This window comes from Oncorhynchus kisutch, linkage group LG30 (assembly GCF_002021735.2).
Source record: "Oncorhynchus kisutch isolate 150728-3 linkage group LG30, Okis_V2, whole genome shotgun sequence".
In the NCBI taxonomy this organism is placed as follows: domain Eukaryota; kingdom Metazoa; phylum Chordata; class Actinopteri; order Salmoniformes; family Salmonidae; genus Oncorhynchus; species Oncorhynchus kisutch.
The window spans coordinates 10,451,738-10,478,357 of NC_034203.2; the positions used below are offsets into that span (position 1 = coordinate 10,451,738).

The 26,620-nt window shown below is 41.9% G+C and overlaps 1 protein-coding gene across 1 annotated transcript; it reads right to left on the bottom strand.

Annotated features, from left to right (window-relative positions):
- Positions 1 to 7,014: 7,014 nt before the first annotated feature.
- nsun4 (NOP2/Sun RNA methyltransferase 4) lies at positions 7,015 to 25,104 on the bottom strand. The gene is made up of 6 exons (XM_020467505.2): positions 24,673 to 25,104; positions 14,334 to 14,719; positions 14,047 to 14,201; positions 13,739 to 13,899; positions 7,662 to 7,786; positions 7,015 to 7,448 (listed from the first exon to the last, which is right to left on the bottom strand). Exons 1-6 carry the CDS (start codon positions 24,763 to 24,765, stop codon positions 7,172 to 7,174), a joined length of 1,197 nt encoding a protein of 398 aa, XP_020323094.1. The 5' UTR covers positions 24,766 to 25,104; the 3' UTR covers positions 7,015 to 7,171.
- Positions 25,105 to 26,620: the final 1,516 nt, after the last annotated feature.

Consider the following 26,620-nt stretch of genomic DNA (forward strand, 5'->3'; position numbering starts at 1 on the left):
ATGACAAAGCTAGCCACAGCTAACGATTAGCAAACAGTCTTCTTATTCTACTTTTGATCATAAACGACATATAGTTGCCACTACAACATTGAGTTTGTAATACAGCAAGAATGTTACATGGGATTGAACAATAAAGTTCAGGGGGGCATAGAAACGGTCAAAGACCGGCTAATATTAATATTGCAATAGGGCAAGACAGAGTGCAGTGTGGAAGGGAAATAAACATTTAGAGGACGAGAGAGAATGTGGGAAACAAGGGTGACGGATAACAAGAGAAAAAGACAGAAAATATATATACACGGGAGAATGGCAAAATTACACACACAGAGAGAGAGAAGGTAATCTGGAAGAAATAAAAAGCACGTGGGGGCATAAGCCATCCCCGATGAATAAGCAGCCCATTATCCTGAAGAATGACGGCCCGGGGCGGTGATTATGCTGCTATTGTATCTTAAACAGCGTGGTTTGTCAAAATGCATAAGACACCCCCACCCCCACACACACACACACAAACAATACACGACACACACACAGTCTAGCCTCTGGTAGAGTTCTAGGTTAGGATCACTGCCATCCTCCCCACCACCACGTTCTCTGTTTTGCCTTGCTTTGCCTACTAAACTGTAATGCCGAGAGCCTGGGCTGTGACATTGTTCAACTGCTAATTGATTTGGCCTCGTTAGATAAATCCTCCCTCCCGGTGGAAATACAAAAAAAATAAAAATGTACACAGGAGGTATCACCTACTGTAACGGTGTATTTCTCTGTTGTTACAGACGAACACTACCTTTAAAAGGGGACACGTGGGACGACAACACAGATTAGCATTGCGAACGTGAACGTAACACCTAACCTCAACCTTGTTGTGTTTTATTACATCGTTTGTGCTCTATTCCAAGGGCATCCATGCTACAACACTGACATGGTTCTAGATACGTAAAGCCGAATGTCCTTGTTATTCGGGTTAGCAATTTCACCCCTGGGATTTTAAACCAGCAAACACTAGTAAGTGGTCTTTATCACAGCCCCAAACACAGAAATGCATGGACACACACATACACACACCGGTGCCTGAGGGCCCAACGGGGATTGATGTGGTGTAGATTGAAATGCCGTAGGGTCAAATGTTCAGCCCTTGATGCAGGATAAAGTGTTCTTCTCTATAACATCCAGAGGAAAGTCTGCACATTGCCCAAATAGCCTACCTCCCAATCCCAACAATATCCCTGGACATCAATCTAAAAATGTATCTAGGTGGAATAAACCTCTATAACATAGCACACTGGATCATTGAGTTGAGATCTCCTCTCATCATCAGTAACACAAACAGGACTCTTATCCAGTCAAAATGCTGTTCCGAGGTCTTTTTCATTTCGTATCTGTGGTCCTAAAGGAGGGTCAAATCACAAAACATAAAGTTGACCATCATGCAGAGCTGGTTCAAACAGGACAAGTGAGTACATACTACCTGTTTGGAGTGAGTATTTGGGTTCTGCTTTATTTTACAGTCCTGGTCCACATCACTAAGGATCTATCATGATCCATACACACCAACACAGTTGTGAAGAGGGCATGACAACGCCTCTTCCACCTCAGGAGGCTGAAAAGACTTGACATGGGCCTTCATATCCCCCCCACCCCTTTTTTTTGACAGCTGCACCAACGAGCGCATCTTGACTGGCTGCATCACCGCTTGGCATGGCAACTGCTTGGCATCCGACTGCAGGGCATTACAGTGGTTAGTGCTTAGGGCCAAGTACATCACTGAGGCCGAGCTCCCGGCCATCCAGGACCTCTAGACCAGGCGGTGTCAGAGGAAGGCCCGAATAATTGTCAAAAGACTCCAGCCACCCAAGACAAACTGTTCTCTCTGCTACCACACAGCAAGCGGTATCGATGCACCAAGTCTGGAACCAAGAGGACTCTGAACAGCTTCTACCCCCAAGCCATAAAACTGCAAAATAGTTAGTTAAATAGATACTGTAGCTTCACAGACTATCTGCATTGACCATTTTTGGACTCATCACACACGCTGCTGCTACTGTTTATCAACGGTCACTTCATTCCTAGTTATATGTACATGCACTTTACATGTTTGTGTGTGTGTGTGTATGTGGACACCCCTTCAAAATGAGTGGATTTGGCTATTTCAGTCACACCCGTTGCTGACAGGTCTCAAAATAAAATCGAGCACATAGCCATGCAATGTCCATAGGCAGACATTGGCAGTAGAATGGCCTTACTGAAGGTGACTTTCAACGTACCACCGTCATAGGATGCCACCTTTCCAACAAGTTAGTTCGTCAAATTTCAGCCCTTCTAGAGCTGACCCAGTCAACCGTAAGTGCTTTTATTGGGAAGTGGAAACATCTAGGAGCAACACCAGCTTATCCGCGAAGTGGTCGACCACACAAGCACATAAAAATCATCTGTCCTCAGTTGCAACACTCACTACCGAGTTCTAAACGGCCTCTGGAAGCAACGTCAGCACAATAAATGTTTGTCGGGAGCTTCATGAAATGGGTTTCCGTGGCCGAGCAGCCGCACACAAGCCTAAGATCACAATGCGCAATGCCAAGCGTCGCCATTGGACTCTGGAGTGGAAACGCATTCTCTGGAATGATGAATCACACTTCACCATCTGGCAGTCCGACGGACAAATCTGGGTTTGGCGGATGCCAGGAGAACACTACCTGTCCAAATGCATAGTGCCAACTGTAAAGTTTGGTGGATGAGGAATAATGGTCTGGGGCTGTTTTCCATGGGTCAGGCTAGTTTCCTTAGTTCCAGTGAAGGGAAATCTTAATGCTACAGCATATAATGACATTCTAGACAATTCTGTGCTTCCAACTTTATGGCAACAGTTTTGGGAAGGCCCTTTACAAAGCAAGGTCCATACACAAATGGTTTGTAGAGATCGGTGTGGAAGAACTTGACCGGCCTGCACAGAGCCCTGACCTCAACACCATCGAACATCTTTGGGACGCCAATTGCGAGCCAGGCCTAATCGCCCAACATAATGCTTGTGGCTGAATGGAAGAAAGTACTCACAGCAATGTTACAACATCTGGTGGAAAGCCTTCCCAGAAGACTGGAGGCTGTTATAGCAGCAAAGGGGGACCAACTCCATATCAACGCCCATGATTTTGGAATGAGATGTTCGATGAGCAGGTGTCCACATATACTTTTGGTCATGTAGTGTCTCTATCAATTACCTCGTACCTATGCACATCGACTTGGTAATGGGACCTCATGTGCAAGTTCTCGTTACTCATTGTGTATTTAATTTTACTTTTATTATTAAAAGGTTTTTACTTTTTAAATATTTCTCTATTTTCATTCTCTCTGCATTGTTGGTAAGGGCCCGTAAGTATGTCCACACCTGTTGTTTACAAAGCATGTGACAAATAACATTTGATTTGTATACTTACATATATACACCAAATAGCTACACATTGCTTTCTTTGCTACTGAAGGAAATAATTGAAGCTGTTGATATCAAAGCTGAAACATTTAAGGGCTGACAACGTCCAAGAATAATTTAACAAGTAACCGATAGTGGGAAGACTGTTGATGCAGCTGAACTTGCAGATTGCTGATTCCTTCAGAAAAAAAAGGATGTTTGCCAGAAACGTTATTTTCGAGAAGAAAAATGCACCCTGGCTCTTTAATTTTTCTGACACGGCCTCGGCAGCGAGCCCTCCTGCACAAAAATCCCAGTGTATTCAATCAGTGTTTTTTTCTCACCCGCCTCTGTTCTCTTAAAGGTTTTAACCACGCAGAGAATGAAAAGTGCGAACGTAAGAAACCCAGGCCCATTGAGGTGACAGGCTCTGCCAGAATATGATCCTAATCCTGTTTCCAGCATTCTTTTAGCCCGCTGGCATCGCAATTTAGCCACATATTCTCTGAGCTGTCAACCCAGGGAAATCCCTCTAATAGCGCATTGCCCAGATACACATCAAAGTGCTCCTGGAAACCACCAGGAGCTTAGTGACACACACACACACACACACACAACTCTGATGTTCAACAGGCTTTCAAACATTGAAGCATTAAAAGTTTGAAGACTTTCAAGCAAGACCGTGCTCAGAATAAATGCATCACCTTTCCACATGTTTGTTGAGGAGAAAGTTCCTGATAAAGAAAAGAGAGGGGGGGAAGAGACAAGATCTAGAAACAGAGGACAAAGAGAAAGAGTGATGGCCAGAAGAGGACAACAGGTGGTTGAACTCTGCAGCCCGGGACACGCTTCTTTAGTTCCACTTGATCTCCCTTTCTATTCTTGCCCCCTTTTAAAACTTTTTTTTTTAAACACTCTCCCTGCAATCTCGTCCCAGGCTAATCCTTTTAGAGAGAGGAAAAACCCCTATTTTCTAGTGGCCTGGCCAAGGCCAGTGGACGCAGTGCATCGCCTGTCCCTGAGATGCTATCAGGCAGGAACACTTGCACATCACATACTCCCAAAAGTATCACGCACTACACAATCATTTTGATATTGCTCTGATTTGACATCAAATCCTTGCGTAGCCTACCGTAGTGTACAAATTTGTATTGTCAGTTAATAATGTGACAGCTTTTTTCGACGACAACAAAAAGACAAGGTCGTGTTGGGAAGATGCCTTCTCTTGCCTCAAGAAGGTAAGTGTTGGGATAGTTTTGGCAATTCATCCAACATTTACCGTAGAGCCTGCGAGAGATCAGTTAAGTCAGTTGATACCTAATAAAGCTTTTTGAAAAAAGTGGAATGACAAAGTAGTGCGAAGGGGAGGCCATGAGTAGTGTTTGAGCGCTGTGACGTGTTGGTTTCCTGCTGGGCCCACTATCCACGGTGCATCTGGAACAAAGACTCTCACCCTCTGGTGAGATCCTCTCACTCACAGCGGACAGGGCCGGACGTCTGATCCTCGCCTGTGGGCCTAGACACCCAGCAGAAGCATCTACATGAACACATAGATATGTGATCCTGTGACCAAGGCCAATCACAACGTGTTATTTTTTTTGGGGGGGGGGGGTGCATTTGCCCTGACGTCCATTCTGAGGGTTATATAAACTACATAGCTGATTAACCAGGCCTATATCCCAAAGGTTTCTGCTCCACTCTAAACCGCAATCGTTCACCCCAAACTGTTATTACATTGTGTGCTGGTATCATACCACATCATATGCTGTCTTCTGTGGACACAAAACTCCCAACACTCATTCACTTATCTTGGTTTTACTCTAAATCTTCCCCTCGGTCTCTCTCACTCACTCCCCCACTCTCATAAACAGAAACACACACAGAGAAACCTCATGATATAGACCAGTGTTTCCCAACCCTGGTCCTCCAGTACCCCCTAACAGTACACATTTACATTGTAGCCCTGGCCAAACACACCTCATTCAACTCATTGAGGGCTTGATGATTAGTTGACAAGTTGAATGAATGTGTGCTTGTCCAGGGCTACGATAAAAATGTGATCTGTTAGGGGGTACTGGAGGACCAGCGTTGGGAACCACTGATGTAGTCTACCTCTCCCCGACACATAGGCCTACAGCAAAGGAACACCATTGGCTAATTCAATAATGAACGGCCCAGTAGAAAGAGAAGGGGGGAGAAGAGAGGAGTAAACTCATCCCTAATAGTCTTTCATCCCCTGAGTGTTAAAACATGTAAATTTATGTAAAAACCCAAAGGAAACACATATTTACAATACGTTTAGGTAATCACAAGATGCGGGAGCGGCGTCCTGGGCCGCCGACGGAAGCAGTCAATACAGAAATAGTTTTTATGTCTCATTAATTCCCTTTGCATTCGCCGATACATCCTCTGTTACCGCGGTAATACAGTAATCACTCACAATCGGCCAGTGAAATTATCTGCACTCATCTGTGGAATAAAAAGGCGAAGGGGAAAAGGAGGTGAGAGATCCCATTTTGGCATCGCTCTTGCGTCCTTAATGTTCATCTGGGAGCCGCCGAGCAAACAGCCTCTCCTCTCCCTCGGTGGCACCGCACGCGAGCCGCTTAATGGCAGCGGGAAGTCGATGACACTCGGCGGCGCTCGCTCGTTAGCCGTGCGCACACCTCGTTCATGCTACATTGCCCGGCCAATGCAACAACAGAGAAGGTCATCGGCGGTGTGATGTGAGGAGGTTACTATACCTTTGCATTCACGTTAGGTATAAGAAAGACATTGCAGGCTGCATTTAAGTGACATCAAATAGGAAATTGAGAGAATTCAACCGTTGTAACAGAGATTCTCAGAGCCAATGATTATTTGAGTGTTCATTATGAAAATGTTTAGAATCTGAATGAAAATGTCCATGATGGTATTAAATGTAAACAAAATAAAAAATAAAGTTTAAACGATATGATAAAATCGTAAAGGTCACTATGGGACCACATCGAACAGACTTGAATTGTTTTTTTGTTCTACCTCAGTGGCTGGGATTGGTTTATTTGTTCAACCTCAGTGATTGGGCATAATGACCTAGAACAGGGCTCTCCAACCCTGTTCCTGTAGAGATACCGTCCTTTAGGTGTTCGGTCAAACCCTTACCTAGCACACCTGATTGTAATAATCAGCTGGCTGATCAAATTAATCAGCTTAGTTAAAACTGGGGTTGGAGAGAAAACCTACAGGATGGTAGCTCTCTGGGAACAGGGTTCGGAGGCCTGTGCTTCCGCAACGGCATTGCTTTCTCTTTTAAGGTTTAAGGCTGGGTTTCTTGTATAGCACTTTGTGACAACTGCTGATGTAAAAAGGGCTTCATAAAATCTAATTGATTGCTCTAGAACCAAATAAGCTTTCTTCTTTTCAACCATTATATCTATAACAACAGTGGGACAGAGCAATATTTTGAGTGAAGGTTGAGTTGATCCTCATGGGTCCAGTAACTTCGACCCCTCTGTTTTTGATACAAAGAGAGCACCGACTTATATAACTGTCTAATACTGCCAACTAGAGGCCAAAAGCAGCACTGCATAAAAATGTATAAGTCCACTGAAAATTGAATGTTGAAACAGTTATACATTTGTTTAGTCCATTAATCAATGTATTTATTTGCGGTGCTTCACATTAATACATAAATACGGAAAGTCGGATGTTATGACCGATTAAATCAGGTTGCCCCTGAAGAGATAAATAAAGTTGTATTGAAGGGAATTCAATTCATGTCCATCAGTTCTAGCTTAACCTCTGTAGCTTGCACATGTAGATGGGCCCAAAGTTAGCGGTGAGGTGAGGAAGGACCAGCTGTCCCAAGTGGGGGTCGGGGGCGAAGTGGAAAGTGTCCTTAAAGAGGCGTGTGATGGGTCGGAGGTCGACTACTTGTAGGCTGATGCCGTGTTCCTCCCGGGCCAGGTGCATGGCCCGCTCCACCACATACTCGTTCTGCAGCTGGGATAGGGAGCAGGTGGAGTAGAGCACCTGTCCCCCCGGACGAACCGCTTCAATACCAGCACTGGTGGAAGAGGAACAGGGAGAGATATTAACTGAAATTATTATCAGATATCACATGATCAAAATAGGACCGCCAAAATACAAAACTACCCATACATAGATGCAATGAATAGACACAATCAAAGAATGATGATATACTAACTTAAAATATATATATTTATTTTATGTGATTGTATTGCTTTAACAGTAACATGATAAGTTACTGAACACTTACAGGAGGAGTTCTGTCTGCAGCTGGGGCAGCCTCTGTCTCTCCTTTGTCCTGGCCCTCTTGAAAATGTTGTTCTCATCCTCCATGACAGAGTGTCTGTCTGTGGTGCAGGGAACATCAACAAGGACCTGGAGAGAAAAAGGACATCAGTCTAACAAACTTTAGAGCCCTGTAGAATTGGGATAAGCTAATAGCAGTAGGGCGATTCCATTGTAATGGAGACTCCCGATTTGTTTCCTTAAACTCTTAAATATCAGCTCCGAATTAAAATTCAACAATCTCTGCAGAAAGAATGGGGTGTCAGCTATGACATGACACCTTGACTGGAACTACAGTAAGTGAAGTGGATCAACACCCAGTAACAGAATTGCGGTAACAGAATTTCGTCATGTGTCCCTGATCTGTACTACACAGAAATACATAATTATGGATACGAATGTCATTCTCTTCATGGTGATGTATGCTAAATAGGTACACAAAAAGGCAGAAATATGCAATATCCTCCTTTGCATATTTGGGTAATATTCAACACACTGGCTATTATTTTAATGAGGTCCACCGCAAACAAGACCACATTTGTTGGACATCAAAAGTACAGCACAGAGTTCCGTACATTATAGCGTACTCAACTCTAGTGTGCTCTACTGTGTACTTTACTGAACTCTACTGTACAGTACAGAAGTGTACTGCATACCTGGGTTCAAATACTATTTCAAAAATCTCAATAACTTTCGCATACATTCAAAGTATTGAGATATCTTGTATTCAGAAATCACAAATTTGAAGGGGTGTCCACATACTTGTGTACATATACCCAGTACCAATCAAGTTTGGACACATCTACTCATTCAATGGTTTTTATTTTTTTTATACTATTTTCTACATTGTAGAATAATTGTCAAGACATCAAAACTATGAAATAACACATCTGGTTTCATGTGGTAACCAAAACAAGTGTTATATTTTGATTTATTTTAGATTCTTCAAAGTAGCCACCCTTTGCCTTGATGACAGCTTTGCACACTCTTGGCATTCTCTCAACCAGCTTAATGAGAAATGCTTGTCCAACAGTTTTGAAGGAGTTCCCACATATGCTGAGCACTTGTTGACCGCTATTCCTTCACTCTGCGGTCCAACTCATCCCAAACCATGTAAATTGGGCTGAGATCGGGTGATTGTGGAGGCCATCTGATTCAGCACTCCATCACTCTCATTGGTCAATTATCCCTTACACAGTCTGGAGGTGTGTTGGGTCATTGTCCTGTTGAAAAACAAATGATAGTCCCACTAATTGAAAACCAGATGGGATGGCGTATCACTGCAGAATGCTGTGGAAGCCATGCTGGTTAAGTGTTCCTCGAATTCTAAATAAATCACTGACATTGTCACCAGCAAAGCACCCCCATACCTTCTTCTCTATGCTTCATGGTGGGAACCACACATGCGGAGATAATCCGTTCACCTACTCTGTGTCAAAAAGACACGGCAGCTGGAACCAAAAATCTCAAATTTGGACTCATCAGACCAAAAGAACAGATTTCCACCAGTCTAATATCCATTGATCGTGTTTCTTGGCCCAAGCAAGTCTCTTCTTCTTATTGGTGTCCTTTAGTAGTGGTTTCTTTGCAGCATTTCAACCATGAAGGCCTGATTCATGCAGTCTCGTCTGAACAGTTGATGTTGAGATGTGTCTGTTACTTGAACTCTGAAGCATTTATATGGGCTCCAATCTGTTGTGCAATTAACCAATGAACTTATCCTCTGCAGCAGAGGTAGCTCTTGATCTTCCTGTCAACGGACCCCAATTTTTGGGGGGTTGCAATTTATATGGAGCATTCTACCACTCGCATTCATGGAGCTAAAGAAGACACTTTGAACCAAAGCTTCTTGCAGCTGAAACACTTTGTGATGTGTTGCTGTGATATATTTTGAACCATGTATGTTTGTTTATTTAACTTGATCTCGGGTGGTGTATGCATCATATCTAGAGGATGACCGATTATGATTTGTCAACGCCGATACCGATTATTGGAGGACCAAAAAAGCCAATGCCGATTAATCGGCCGATTTTCTAAAAATGTATTTGTAATAATGACAATTACAACAATACTGAATGAACACTTATTTTAAACTTAATATAATACATCAATAAAAATCCATTTAGCCTCAAATAAATAATGAAACACGTTCCCAATTTGGTTTAAATAATGCAAAAACAAGTGTTGGAGAAGAAAGTAAAAGTGCAATATGTGCCATGTCAAAAAGCTAACATTTAAGTTCCCTGCTCAGAACATGAGAAAATATGAAAGCTGGTGGTTCCTTTTAACATGAGACTTCAATATTCAAGGTAAGAGGTTTTAGGTTGTAGTTAATATAATATTTATAGGACTATCTCTCTATACCATTTGTATTTCATTAACCTTTGACTATTGGATGTACTTATAGGCACTTTAGTATTGCCAGTGTAACAGTATAGCTTCCGTCCCTCTCCTCGCCCCTACCTGGGCTCGAACCAGGAACACATCGACAACAGCCACACTCGAAGCAGCGTTACCTATCGCTCCACAAAAGCAGAGGCCCTTGGGGAACAACTACTCCAAGTCCCAGAGCGAGTGACATCATCGATTGAAACGCTATTAGCGCGCACCCCGCTAACTAGCTAGCCATTTCACATCGGTTACACCAGCCATTAGGCTGATAGGCTTGAAGTCATAAACAGGGCTGTGCTTGCGAAGAGCTGCTGGCAAAACGCACGAAAGTGCTGTTTGAATGAATGCTTACGAGCCTGCTGCTGCCTACCATCGCTCAGTCAGACTGCTCTATCAAATCATAGACTTAATTATAACATAATAACACACAGAAATACGAGCCTTTGGTCATTAATATGGTTGAATCCGGAAACTATCATTTCGAAAACAAAATACGGAACCATTCGGTATTTTATCGAATGGGTGGCAACCCTAAGTCTAAATATTGCTGTTACATTGTACAACCTTCAATGTTATGTCATAATTACATAATATTCTGGCAAATTAGTTCACAATGAGCCAGGCTGCCCAAACTGTTGCATATACCCTGACTCTGCGTGCAATGAACGCAGGAGAAGTGACAATTTCACCTGGTTAATATTGCCTGCTAACCTGGATTTCTTTTAGCTAAATATGCAGGTTTAAAAATATATACTTCTGTGTATTGATTATAGGAAAGGCATTGGTGTTTATGGTTAGGTACAGTCGTGCAACGATTATGCTTTTTTCAAATACGCTTTTGTTAAATCACCCCCCAGCGTTGCATCGATTATATGCAACGCAGGACACGCTAGATAAACTCGTAATATCATCAACCATGTGTAGTTAACTAGTGATTATGATTGATTGATTGTTTTTATAAGAAGTTTAATGCTACCTAGCAACTTACCTTGGCTTCTTCTGCATTTGCGTAACAGGCAGGCTCCTCGTGGAGTGCAATGTAATCAGGTGATTAGAGCGCTGGACTAGTTAACCGTAAGGTTGCAAGATTGAATCCCAGAGCTGACAAGGTAAAAATCTGTTGTTCTGCCCCTGAACAAGGCAGTTAACCCACTGTTCCTAGGCGTCATTGAAAATAAGAATGTGTTCTTAACTGACTTGCCTAGTTAAATAAAAGGTGTAAAAATAATAAATGTATATAAAAAAAACGACAAAATCGGCGTCCAAAATACAGATTTCCGATTGTTATGAAAACTTGAAATCGGCCCTAATTAATCGGCCATTCCTATTAAATCGGTCGACCTCTAATCATATCTGCTAGAGCAGGGCCGGGGTCTTGGCCCCTGGGGCGGTACAGACGTCCAGCACAGAGTGTCCTTCCTGGACATCCAAAGTTATGTTTGCTGACAATTATTACACTAAATAAACGTTTGATAAAAAAAGAAAATCGGTTCAGATTGGGTGGACCCAATCTGAACCAACCATGGACGTCTATGTTTGGGTCAAATTAAGGTCAGCCCGGACAGTAAAAAAAAAACATGCTGGTTACAGTAGATGGAAAGAGAAGGGATTGTCCAGACTATTTTCACACTTGCTTTGACCACCATATGAGAGAAAGAAAAGTTATGAGCTGAACATAACAGTATGCCAGTGGAAGGGAGAACTGTAGCAGGTTACACAACTGGTTTGTGACTACTTACATTTCCCATTGTAGTCAATTCAATTGCAGTAATTCCATGAGTGATTTTTCTTTTAACAATGTGGTAACATAATTGAGTTTTAATCACTTAATAAATCAAACCAAATTGATATCAGTAAAAACATGAACTAATTGGTAGGTCTACCTTTATGTGTTACTTCTGTGAACTTTCAATATCACGAGGAAGAGAAATGAGAAAATATCTTAAAGAATTTCATGGCACAGGGTAATGTTTCTTGAACTTACAAGGCAAATCATTTCTCCGAAACTACACTGAACAAAAATCTATAATTTTTATTTAATTTAAAAAAGGTTTGTATTTGGTGTGACCACCATTTGCCTCACGCAGCGGGACACATCTCCTTCACATAAAGTTGATCAGGCTGTTGATTGTGGGCTGTGGAATGTTGTCCCACACCCCTTCAATGAACGCGTGAAGTTACTGGATATTGGCGTGAACTGAAACACGTACACGTCGATCCAGAGAATCCCAAACATACTCAATGGGTGACACGTCTGACGAGTATGCAGGTCATTTTCAACTTCCAGGAATTGTGTACAGATCCTTGCAACATGGGACGGTGGATTATCATGCTGAAACATGAGGTGGATGAACGGCACGATAATGGGCCTCAGGATCTCATCCACGGTATCTCTGTGCATTCAAATTGCCATAGATAAAATGCAATTGTGTTTTTTTGTCAGTAGCTTATGCCTGCCCATAGCATAAATCCATTCTGTTCACAACCTTGACATTAGCAAATCGATCGCCCACACGACGCCATACAAGCTGTCTTCCATCTGCCTGGATCAGTTGAAACCGGGATTCATCCATGAAGAGCACACTTCTCCAGTGTGCCAGTGGCCATCAAAGGTGAGCATTTGCCCACTGAAGTCGGTTACAACGACGAACTGCAGTCAGGTCAAGACCCTGGTGAGGACAACAAGCATGCAGATGAGCATCCCTGAGACGGTATGACAGTTTCTGCAGAAAATCTTGGGTTGTGAAAACCCACAATTTCATCAGCTGTCCGGGTGGCTGGTCTCAGACGATCCCGCCGGTGAAGAAGCCAGGTGTGGAGGTCCTGCCGTGGTGACACGTGGTCTGCGGTTGTGAGGCCGGGTTGGACGTACTGCAAAATGCTCTAAAACGACGGAGGGGGATTATGGTAGATAAATTAACAAAATTCTCTGGCAACAGCTCCGGTGGACATTCCTTCAGACAGCATGCCAATTGCACTCTCCCTCTGTGGCATTGTGTTGTGTGACAAATCTTCACATTTTAGAGTGGCCTTTTATTCTCCCCAGCACAAGACAAACCTGTGCAATGATCACGCCATTTCATCAGCTTCTTGATATGCCATACCTGTCAGGTGGATGGATTATCTTGGCAAAAGAGAAATGCTCACTAACAGGGATGTACATTTTTTTTGCGAAAAAACATTTAGAGAAATAAGCATTTTGCACATAGGTAAAATTTTTGGGATCTTTCATTTCAGCTCATTAAACACAGAATCAATACTTTACATGTTGCATTTATATTTTTGTTCAGTGTAAATATAAGTGTTGATATTAGTTGGCAAGGGTCTTTACTCCAACATTACGGTGTTTTAAACCTTTTCAGAACTTTTCTGGTAGATGTTTTCCAAGACCCCATTTCCATCTATTTGCCCAGAAATCAAAGCCTTAGAATATTCCTAATATTTACGATAGAAAATAGTTTAAAATGTATATATATAGCTTAATTTCACAAATGTATACATCATAGTTCATGGGTCCTTTTAATGGAAAGGCCCAATGTCTTACATTTTTTAATATTTTATAAAAGCAACAAATGTTGGTCAAATAATCTCAGTACTTACATTCTGAATTTTTTATAAAACCAAGTAATGTGAAATAATCTCAGTACTTACTCTGTCAAAGGTGTCCCTTTCGATTTCTCCCCATTTCCTGCCGTCAAAGGAAGTAATGCGCATTCTTTCTTCTGTCAACAGCTCTTTCGGTACGTAGCTGTTGAGGACCCGCTGGAGGCGGTAGGTACGAGACACTGAGATGTCATTGACACACAGAAATCCTGAAAAACCCATGTCATTACAAATAAATACCAGGTCAATGCAAACTTAAATAGAACTGTAAAAAAAAAAAAAAGAAGCTTTACCAGTCTGTGAATTAGATAGAACTTCAACAATGTGTATGCATCATATCTGCTAGACCGTCTTACGGATGGCCTGTGTCTGGAGCAGGGCCAGGGTCTTGCCCCCTGGGGCGGCACAGACGTCCAGCACAGAGTGTCCTTCCTGGACATCCAGGGCCAGGGCAGGCAAAATGGACGCCGCATCCATGAGGTAGTACCCAAGCATCCCATACAAGTCGGGTCTAGGAGGAGAATGGGAATTTAAAAGTCATACAACTTGGCAATCAAACAATATCACAATATAAAACAGACTGAAGCCCAGATTTCATCCTTTTCTTCTCGTGTGTCTGTAAAAGAAGCGACGCAAATCTCACCTAGAAGGCTTGAATCTGGAGATATCTCCCCCGGGGAAAACAAAGCACTTGATATTGGTGCGGAGGCGAGGAGGAGCCAGATCTTGAATGACACCAACAGACTCGAGGGTTGAAGGGTTATCGTGGAGAGGAAATCCAGGCGCCTGCAGTCTCTCCAGAGCTCCTACACCAACTGGTTGGCAGATAAAGTCTCTACATCCTTGGGACTGCAGGTCTGCGATGACCCCTTCTGTGGTGGAGAAATTGTTTACCAGGGCCCCGTACTTCTGCTCACAAAGCATGCTGACGCGGACAGAGGGCCACTGCTCTCCCAGCTGTAAGCTGTAGGTGGCATCAAAGTTCTGTAGGGCCAGGTTTGTGGCAGGGTACTTGGGCTGAGAGCCAGCCTGTTGAAAGAGGATTTGGAAGAATTTAGAAAAATTGCGCTCGTCTTGTGCCATTGTCTACCAACCGGTGCATATTTTTATTTTATGGTGGCTGGCAACCAAAAAAGGTTAAGTGCATCCTTCCTTTATCCATCCCTTGAAGTAATCATTGATTAGACATGGTTGGACACGTGATCACTAGGGCTCCTCCACCACATGGCTTTCACCTGCCCACTCATTCCTAATTAGGGATAAGTCTACGAGGGAGGAAGCAAGGAGGGCCAAGCACTTCAGCACATTATTAGCTGGAAGAGTCACAGAGAAACGCAGATAAAAACCAAAGCTGCCATAACGATATTGGAAACCATCTCATCATCAAGCATCTTAGCGAAGAGATCCTCCGGCTGTTAGCTCGGCTGCGAGAATAGGAAAACCTGCTTTCTCAGTTTTAAATGCCTCCTACAAGGAAAGCTGCCTGAGTCGGGCAGTGTTGACCTGTCCCAATCAAACGGACAGATGTGAAGCTCAACTCTGGGGCCCACGGGAGACTGGACACTCGCAAGGCGTAGGAGATCACGAAGGCAGTCTGGGCACCCATCTATTCGAGAAGATCCAATCCAGCTATCAAACTGCTTTGCCCTGCCTGAGACAGACCTACCAGCACCAGGAGTCAGCACGGATCCTGGGTGTATACCAATAGCCAGCAGGCACCCACAGCCACCAGGTCATTTCCCCATCAGATTCCATCATGACCACCATCGTGGGCAGCTTGATGGTGACCCAGGATCCCGGTTCTGGCCAAATACTCCAATATTGACACTGTCACTTAAGTAGGTTTTAACAACTTTCATTTTAGGTGATCTGAGGTAGGACTACATTTGTTTTTTAAAGACCCTCACTAGCACAGGGAAGAGAATACTTTTCTCTGGCCCCCTCCCGTGCTACCAGAAGGGTTCAGAATGTTTCAGCCGACTCTTTGTCCTAAACAAGTAACCAAAGAAACTTTGCAATGACAAGAGTCTCTTTTTGTGACAACTTTGATTTGCCGTGGGAGCAACCAGCTCTTTTTAAAAGAGATGGGATTCACCCTAGCCGCCGGGGTTCCAGGATTATTTCCAGCAACATCGCAAACTATTTTAGACTGACAGACCGGGTCTGGTAATTCTCCAGTTCTCCCTGTCAGAATAAGCAAGAGAGGACTTGGAAACAACATCAACTCCTATAGAAATGGCACTATGGTTATTGTCAGATAACCTTATGTTCCTTTAACTCCGCCTTCTAGCGAATTTTTTCAAACTGTCATCTACCATTCTGATAGATTGGGTTCCTGAGTGGCGCAGTGGTCTAAGGCACTGCATCTCAGTGCAAGAGGTGTCACTGCAGTACCTGGTTTGAACCAGGCTGCATCACATCCGGTTGTGATTGGGAGTCCCATAGGGCGGCGCATAATTGGCCCAGTATCAGCCAGGGTAGGCCGTAAAATTGTCTAGTTTTACTAGATCTTTCTCGTGAATGACTTCATTACTGAGCGCAAAGTTGATTGCATGTTTCTCATTGAAATGTGATCATCTTCAGACTGTGGTGCCGCGCTGGACTCCAACTTTTCATAGGGCTCCTGAGTTGTACTTATTTCACCTTTATTTAACCAGGTAGGCTAGTTGAGAACAAGATCTCATTTGCGACTGCGACCTGGCCAAGATAAAGCGTAGCAATTCGACACATACAACAACACAGAGTTACACATGGAATAAACAAAACATACAGTCAATAATACAGTAGAACAAAATAAAACTAAAAGTATATATACAGTGAGTGCAAATGAGGTAAGTTAAGGAAATAAATAGGCCATGGTGGCAAAGTAATTACAATATAGCAATTAAACACTGTAATGGTAGATTGGCAGAAGATGAATGTGCAGGTAGAGATACTGGGGTGCAAAGGAGCTAAATAAATAAATAAATAAATACCCGTATGGGGATGAGGTAGGTAGATAGCCCATCTGTAAACAGCCCATCTATGTACAGGTGCAGTGATCTGTAAGCTGCTCTGACAGCTGGTGCTGAAAGCTAGTGAGGGAGATGCGAGTCTTCAGCTTCAGCTTAAGTGGTGCAGTGGCCTAAGACACTGCATCTCAGTGCTAGAGGTGTCACTACAGACACCCTGGTTCGAATCGAGACTGTATCACAACTGGCCATGATTGGCGCACAATTGGCCCAGCGTAGGCCGTCATTGTAAATAATAACTTTTTCTTAACTGACTTGCCTTGTTGAACAAAAAAATCATACTCTATCAGAAAATTCTCTCAGCTCTAAGGACATTGAATTTGACTTTGGGTCTTTTGAGCATCATGCTATACTGTTTAAATGTCAGCCACCAGCGCTGGACAAACCCTGCATACGCCACCAAAGCACTGCCCCACTTTTTTTATTGATATTTCTGAACTATTGTCTACTGTCCTTGAGAACTATGATGAAATCATTGTGTTGGGTGATTTTAATATTCATGTTGACCAAGTGACTGACTCTAAGGCCATTGAATTTATGAATCTTTTGAGCTCTATAGACTTTATTCAACCTGTTACTGGGCCCATCCATAACCGCAGCCATACTCTGGACCTGATTATTACCAAGGGGCTTTCTATTGACATATCCTCTATTGTTGATGTTGCTTTATCTGATCACCACTGTGCATTTTTTACTACCTTGATGCCCATAGCACAGGGTAATAATGAATGCATTAAGAGATGCTATCTTACCTCTGAAGTTGCTACAGATTTGATTGAGTTTATGAACAATACAATACTCCAGTCTGCTTTCCTTGTGATGATTTAGTTGATAACTTGAATAGCAAATTAAAGACAACCATTGATTCCATAGCTCCAGTAAAGTTGAAAAGGGCCATGTAAGAAAAAAGGGACCAATATTTCACATGTTGCGTTTGTATTTTGGTTACCCCTTGGCAGCGTTATCAGAAAGCACAGCATTGATTTTCACTGCTAAGCAGACAATACACAACTTTCCCTTTGTGTCACCTGAGGATTTTTAGCTCCACGGATAAATTATTAGACTGTATTAATGATTTAAAATACTTGGATGGCTCAACTTCCTCAAGCTAAATCAAGACAAAACTGAGGTACGCATTCTTAGAACTAGTGACGCACCGATATTACATTTTTGGCCGATACTCAATATTTTCCTTGCCAAAACAAAAGAACGATAACGATAACCGATAAATAAAATTTTAGCGGCCTTTTAAGCATTCTAGTACAGTTAAATAGTTAACACACACACACGGACGCAGCAGTCTAAGGCACTGCATCTCAGTGCAAGAGGCGTCACTAGAGTCCCTGGTTAGAATCCAGGATGTATCACATCCGGCAGTGATTGGGAGTCCCATAAATGCGGCGCACAATTGGCCCAGCGTTGTCCGTCATTGTAAATAACAATTTGTTCTTAACTAACTTGTCTAGTTAAATAAAGGTTAATTTGTTGGCATTTACATGTCCCGATTACCATTACCAGTAAAACCTAATCAAAAACCTGTTTCTTTCACTTACTTGCTGTGCTGCTTCGTTCATTTGTTCAGTATTTTCATTCTCAACCAGGATTTCTATGGAACGCCGTTTGGATCGTTGCATGTCAAAAAAGATATGTCAAATAGCACTATTTGATGTGTCAAATAATACAACATCTGTTTCCGTAGCTATAGTTAGCTAGCTAACTATATAGCTAGGTGCCATCATCTAAAATAACCCTAATTTATAAGACGGTTCTCATTTGATTAATGGTGGTCAGACCCATCTATGTGAAGCTAGCCACAATAAGGATTAGCCTTTAAAATAAAAGTATAGCATAATTCTAATATTTGTATTAATTTGCATTACTGTCAATGACAATTTTATTTTGAAGGCAAAGCGCAAATTCCACTATTCTGCCTAATCCTTACTGTGGCTAGCTTCAAAACACATAACCCGGTGCGGTCGAGCCTCACTAGCCAGATGAAGCTAGCTGGCTGCTTATAACTTTAGGTTTGGGCAACAGAGTTAAGTTGCTGACTAGCTATTTATTTTCATGAACTGAAGTTCAATTTCAATAGGTGAACAACAAGTGGCAACCTAGCTAAAAACTTTCTCACAAGGATTCCTAAATCATTGCTAAGAATAATGAAAATGACTGCAGGTTCCACTGGTCATTGTTTTCAGGCTGATTGTATTGGTGCTAGCTAGGTACCAACCTAAAGCTTGCTAACCCAGAAGTTGCGGTCGAACAAATAATGCTTTATTACCAACGCGGTATGAACTGGAAACGAACATTTCCAAGATACTTTTTACTGAATCAAGAAGGAAGAAAGTATCGCCAAGAACAGGTTAGTTCAAATCTATGTCGGCGGTTTGTATGGGGCTTTCCTGTAACACCCAGTAATAAATATTTGGTGAAATCACATTGTACGTCAGATAACGTAAACTCACTCACTTTTATACATCGCCTTGGTCCATACAATTGACCTTATTTTATCGCCCCCAAAAACGTAATACTTCCAGATCAACTGTAATGTTAATACCATTGTAAAGCACAATTTCTCCCCTTTCCAACAAAATAAATGACGAGACCTTCATGATGCCCGTTTCTGCATAATTCAACAAGGCAATGAGCTCCGTCGGGTCTTTTTTTTAATGGCAGGTGGGGAAGCTAAACTAATGCGTGATAGAAAACTGCCTTTTTTCACTCGATCTGTCCAATTTATCACCTTATCGCCTCTAAAATTTTAATAAAACACTATAAAGAGTTTATATAATGTGTCATTACATACCTATTTGAAGGTTTGTGTCAAATTTAAATCGGGTTTTTAGGGCTTTCTAAAGTGATCTTCAGAGGTAAACATTGTCTTTTGAGAGTCATGATCGCGTACAGTGACGACGCAAAAAATGACTAGGTATCCCCCTTACCCCCCAGTCACTGTCCATTTCTTGTTTTTAAAGGATGAGAGAAGTGCTACACCTGGTGGAGAGAGATTGTAAGACAGAAAGTCGCCATATGCGTGCTATACGTTACACGTCACGATGTAATGGAGGGCCCGTTTTTTCAACTTTTTTCCAATGCTTTAGAACCATTACTATGTCGATCAACGCTTGAATAGAAACCTAGTTCACATCCCCGATTTTGAAGTCAACACAGTCCCATTAGATTTCTTTGTAGCCTTGTTTGAATGTTACGGTTGCACACTTTTTTACGGAATGGGGTGAGTTTACGTTAATCTGTAGCTAAAGTCCTGCATGTGCGCAAGCAATTGAATCTGAAGAGGCTTACTGGGGTCTTCAGCAATTAGCACTCCCCTAAACATAGGTGCAGTCATTTGTGAGATGAAGAAATGCACCTGCTGCAGCAGACCTACATTTTGAGAAGGTTAATAATAGCTAGGTACCTTCGTTGTTTTCATCTAAATTTCACCTGCATATCTTCAGTTACTGCTTGCTGTTGCCAGTCAAGAGCTAGCTAGCTGCTAACCCATTCAAACACAAACTACCATTAGCATCTTCTGGCTGGGGGAGTTTTGTTAAGAGCCCCCACGCTCACTCAATGTTAAAACACATCGCTTGAGGTAGGGTTAAGAAATGCATCTTTCATATCAGTAAGGAATCATTTTCAAAAAACAAAGGATAAATTACTACACACTTTTTATAGTGTAAGTGTTCCCACACTGTCATATCGCCATGTTACAGCGCTTGTTTGCGTAAAACAGATGGAAGACATAGGTTAAGGTTCAAACTAGAGGTCGACCGATTAATCGGAATGACCGATTAATTAGGGCAGATTTCAAGTTTTCATAACAATCGGTACCGTAATTTCCGGACTATAAGCCGCTACTTTATTCCCACGCTTTGAACCTCGCGGTTTATACAATGACGCGACTAATTTATGGATTTTTCCCACTTTCACAAGATTCATGCCGCCAGAAAACTGAGCACCGTCACATAATGTGACGTAAATCGAGCGCGCCCAAACTTCCCATCATTCTGATTACGGTAGTAATTTTGTCACCCTCATCATGGCAAAGACACGGAGAAATGCATATGATGCAGCTTTCAAGTTGAAGGCGATCGATCTGGCTGTTGGAAAAGGAAATAGAGCTGCTGCACGGGAGCTTGGCCTTAATGAGTCGATGATAAGACGTTGGAAACAGCAGCGTGAGGAACTGACTCAGTGCAAAAAGACAACAAAAGCTTTCAGAGGGAAGAAAAGCAGATGGCCCAAAGTATTTGCAGCCACTCAACATCAGTGTAAATCGTGCATTTAAGGTGGCGCTCCTTGTTCAGTGGGAGGCTTGGATGACAAGTGGGGAGAAATCCTTCACTAAAACGGGCCCATGCGAAGAGCAACTTATGGTCAAGTCTGCCAGTGGGTCCTGACAGCGTGGAGCATTGTCAAAAAATCCACTATCATCAACGGGTTTCGAAAGGCTGGACTGCTGCGTGTTGAAGGGGCAGCATGAGCTCAGCGGGGTATTTGCCTCCGGATGAAAGTGACGAGAGCGACAATGAAAACGATCCAACATCGGATGAAGCAAATCTGAGGCTATTCAAGTCCGACACCGAAGGAGATGACTTCAGTGGTTTCAGTGCACAGGAGGAGGAAGATAGTGACCAAGTTAATTTGTTTCAATGTACCGGTAGGCACCTGCGGCTTATAGACATGTGCGGGCTTATTTATGTACAAAATACATATTTTTTAATAATTCAGTGGGTGCGGTTAATATTCAGGTGCGCTTAATAGTCCAGCAATTACGGTATTTTTGGACACCGATTTTGCCTATTTTTTTTATTTTTATATATATATTTTTTTACACCTTTATTTAATCGTTATTTAACTAGGCACGTCAGTTAAGAACACATTCTTATTTTCAATGATGGCTTAGGAACAGTGGGTTAACTGCCTCCTTCAGGGGCAGAACGACAGATTTTCACCTTGTCAGCTCGGGGGATCCAATCTTGCAACCTTACAGTTAACTAGTCCAACGCAATAACAATCTGCCTCTTGTTGCACTCCACAAGGACACTGTTACACAAATACAGTAAGCCAAGGTAAGTTGCCCGCTAGCATTAAACTTATCTTATAAAAAACAATCAATCAATCATAATCACTAGTTAACTACACATGGTTGATGATTATTACTAGATATTATCTAGCTTGTCCTGCGTTGCGTATAATCTGACTGAGCATACAAGCATACAAGTATTTAAGTATCTGACTGAGCAGTGGTAGGCAGAAGCAGGCGTGTAAACATGAATTCAAACAGCACTTTAGTGCGTTTTGCCAGCAGCACTTTGTTGTGCGTCAAGCATCGCGCTCTTTATGACTTCAAGCCTATCAACTCCCAAGATGAGGCTAATGTAATCGAAGTGAAATGGCTGGCTAGTTAGCGCGCTCTAATAGCATTTCAAACGTCACTCGCTCTGAGCCTGTGGTTGTTTCCCTTGCTCTGCATGGGTAACGCTGCTTCGAGGGTGGCTGTTGTCGTTGTGTTTCTGGTTCGAGCCCAGGGAGGAGCGAGGAGAGGGACGGAAGCTATACTGTTACACTGGCAATACTAAAGTGCCTATAAGAACATCCAATAGTCAAAGGTTAATGAAATACAAATGGTATAGAGGGAAATAGTCCTATAATTCCTATAATAACTACAACCTAAAACTTCTTACCTGGGAATATTGAAGACTCATGTTAAAAGGAACCACCAGCTTTCATATGTTCTCATGTTCTGAGCAAGGAACTTAAATGTTAGCTTTCTTACATGGCACATATTGCACTTTTACTTTCTTCTCCAACACTTTGTTTTTGCATTATTTAAACCAAATTGAACATGTTTCATTATTTATTTGAGGCTAAATTGATTTTATTGATGTATTATATTAAGTTTAAATAAGTGTTCATTCAGTATAGTTGGAATCGTCATTATTACAAAAAAAAATGTTTAAATAACATGTTTTATTTTAAAAATCGGCCGATTAATCGGTATCTGCTTTTTTGGTCTTCCAATAATCGGCATTGGCGTTGAAAAATCATAATCGGTCGACCTCTAGTCCAAACACTTAAAAAGACACCCCCTATCCCCTCAAATTAAGTGGACACTTCTGATGACGTCTGACGAGTACACACATCCAGGGCAAGGGAGGAAAGAGTGATTTTTAAAATGGACCACCCTTAGCTGGAAATTTGTCACTCGTTCATCCCGTGATGATTGTGTTTTCAGCCACCAGTAGCTTGTGGGTGCTTTATATGTGATAGTCAATCATTTGTATTCTTATAAATATATAATTATGAATATACACCTACTGTATGATAGCTAGCTAACTAATATTAGCCTGCCTAGCTTGAACTTCTAAAGGAAAATGTTTTATTTCTACAATTTCCAAAAGATAAACAAACATTTACATTTTATGAGACTTTTGTGCCGTCATGTGCATTAGTAGCACAATTTCTAACTTATTTTAACTTACACTTGTATGTTGACTTCTCTATTGATGTTGTTTTTAAGTTCTCACAGACTTTTCTTTAACGGATGTACAATTGTCAGGAATTGAATTATGGGGAGTTTCAGGCCCCGGAGAGAACATAATTGTGCACTCGCAAAGCCGACCAGAAACGAGGGCAGAGGTGCTTACGTTGTAAACTTCCCTTGCTTGGCTAATCATTTGGACCGCCCTCCAAGATGGCGACGGGGATTCCCCCAAGGGCATAAGGCAAGCGTAAGTGGACGAGGGTGTGTCTTTTAAGTGTTTGGACCGCAGCTATAGTCTTTGGCCATTTGCCTAAATATCAGACTGTTACCATGGTTACTCCATGGCTTTGAGTCTGAAAGAAGTCGCTTTAAAAAAATATGAGTCTCTACAAGCCAGAGAAATTATTTGAGGTTACTTTACAGGTTCTACATGCTGTGGGTCCTTTTGGAGGTAGGTGGAGATAGGGTATCCACAGAAAAGCATTGTTTACCTGACATTTTGATCACCAGTAGGTTCTGTCAGTTATATTTTCAATCTCGGCTCATTGAATAATATGTAAACGAAGTAGACAACCAAATCACTTTTCGTCGTAATTAGCTGGAAGTGTTTGCCTTTTGATCTGTGGTTCAGTTAGGCCATATTGTGCAAGTGTTTGTCACGTGTAAATTGCAACAGAATTGAAAAATAAATAAACAGAAGTACAAATCGATATATAACGTTAGACTAGTGTACTGAAAGTCAGGTTAATAACACTACTTGGTGGATAGTCTCAATTTTCGAGCAGCAGAAGGACAAACTGCAGACAACCGGTAGAGAGAGTTTAAAAGTAATTAAGTCAACATTCTGGCGTGTAAGGAACAGTTACACAATTTTGCACACAAATGTCTTGGTCTGTTTTTTGCTTTTTCCAATATGCTGTGTGTTGTAGTCACGACAGACCAAGATATAAAGTTAAGCAAACTTTACTATGCATGTTGTAAACCAGCACATGCATAAGGTAAGTAACAATTGGTTTCTGTTTCCTGTGTAACATCAATATTGCTACATATACATCAATTAACTGTGCATTACTGCCTGATTAATCAGACTAGGCAGCCACTTGGGATAATTAGCCATTTAAGCGTGCTCTAAACACATGCGTAAGCCCATAACGGTGGAGGAAGTGTAGTTTGACAACTGGAGGCACACGCAGCTCATTGATCTGTGCAAAACTGCAACAGTACATATCTTTTAATTTTAAAGATGATTTTTTTGCGGATATGAAAGATATGGGGCATATCAGCATGTTTAGCAAGCGATGATTAACGTTTCTAAACGTTAAAACAAAGAATCGGAAATGAAGTTCACACGCAGCCAACCTTGGCCTGGTCGAAGCTAAACGCTGATAAGGGTTTTCGAGCGTTAGCTATAACCGCCAACTTTAGTCAACGACTGGTTGTCGATTGTTCCAATTATTGTTAGCTAACTACGTCGTACGTACCCATTTGGCTTTCACGCGATTCCGTCGGGGTGTCAGGCACCGTAAATCTTTAATTTTTCGAAGCAATATTCTCGTGTCCATGAGCGCCGCCATGTTGGTGTACGACACCCTTTCCAGTCCGTCTTTCCATCTGACAGAAAAGGTTCCCCCTAAAGGACACACTCTTCACACCACTTCGATAGAAAGTGCTTTTCGTAGCAGATTGGAATGCATTTTCGCAAACTCTAACTCATACTTTTTTGCTTACCTCAACCGAAGTCACATAACCTGCTACGTTAATTATCCTAACCTGCTATTAAAGTAACTTCGGTATCGAGGTGTTTCCCCCATCAGATGGGACGATCCCATACCAATCGTATGGAGATTGTTGGACTGCCATCTAGAGAAAATGGATGCATTCGTTCAGTGAACTCTATAGCTACGTTATTTCCTGCGTGTGACCTAACATCTCCAGATTCAAATCTTGTTAGCAAGGTCATTTTCCTTCAACCAGTATTGTCTAAAATCATGGTTTTCCAAAATGATAATGTATGGGGAGCCTGATGAGGTATTTTACAATATCAATCTTCATATTTCAATGTTTTCGCTGCTAATCCTAGCAATGTGTCAAGAGTGAAATTAGCATTACGCAGCTCATTAGCAAAATAGTGAGCCAGAGAATGCGAGACGTTGATGACAAAATGTGCCACGAAGGACTGCCTTCCTGTTCAAGTGAGCACAGCACAACATGAGTCCAAAAATGTATTAAATGCTGCTGCATAAAGGATGTAATATGCTAGGGAGATATGTATACTGTAGCTAAGAAAGTAATAGTAAATGTAAGCTGTGCCTCACCCTAATAATTTGGTCCCTTTTCCCCCTCATAATTTAGCCTATTGTTCTGACTTGGTGGTGCACATGTAGCCTATTAGCTTATATCTGAATATTGTAAGAGCTTTCATTGTCTGCTTATATGCCCCCTTTTTTATCCTACGGTTCTGACTTGGTGTACAGGGAGAATACTGAAATAACTGTTCAGTCGCTGTATATTTCAAAAGTGCTGAACAAAGTTATTGACTACATCCGTCATAGCTCGCTCATGTCTTAATCGAAATTACAGATTGCCTCTTATCCACTCTCTTATGCCATAGTTTGTACATCTCAATTGTCAGTAGAAACCACAATTGTGTAAGTAAGCCATATCAGCAATTAGTTTTTTTTAAAGGCAGTAAATGATTCTGAATGAACTGTTTCGTTGCCAGACAAGGCTCTGCTGATGACCAGGTGTAGCAGTGGTAAGGTGTTGGGAATCTACTGCTTTATGTAGGCTCTAACAGTTTGTGTGCACCTTTTGTCACTGGTATAGTCCAATTAATGTATTGTTTAGTGTTGTTGTGTAGTGGTATTGATGGCATGCATAACATTTGAGGGGAGTTTGCCCCACCAAGATTTACATGCTAAAATCACCACTGCACCTAGGTATGAAACATGGTATGAAAACTAGCTTTAGAAGTAGATTATTTGAAAAAATCTAGTTGCTTAACTGTCATCTGATCATCATTATCAAAAAAGAGTAGCTAATTGCTATTGAACCCATAACCTAATAAAGTTTACAATAGATCATTTTTGTCTCTGATTTCCCAAACTCATATTGACTTCCTATGTATCGAGTCAAATGTCACATTTTTACAGTTAAGGTGTATGCTGCATCCGACTAACATTGTCACTGAACAGGAGGAAGAGGCACAAGCAGAGGAGGAAGACATGGTAACTGTTGAATATATATTTCCATATGAATACATTTTTTTTCAAGAACTGTTTCATTCATTTTTAGACTTAACTCTCACACTTTTGTTAAACATTGAGAAGTTGTGTTTTGGATGCTGGTCGTCTGCAGTAGTTTGTCCCTCCCAGGATCCCTGAGACACAATACGGACAAAATGTGAGGCAACGGACCACTGCGCCCACT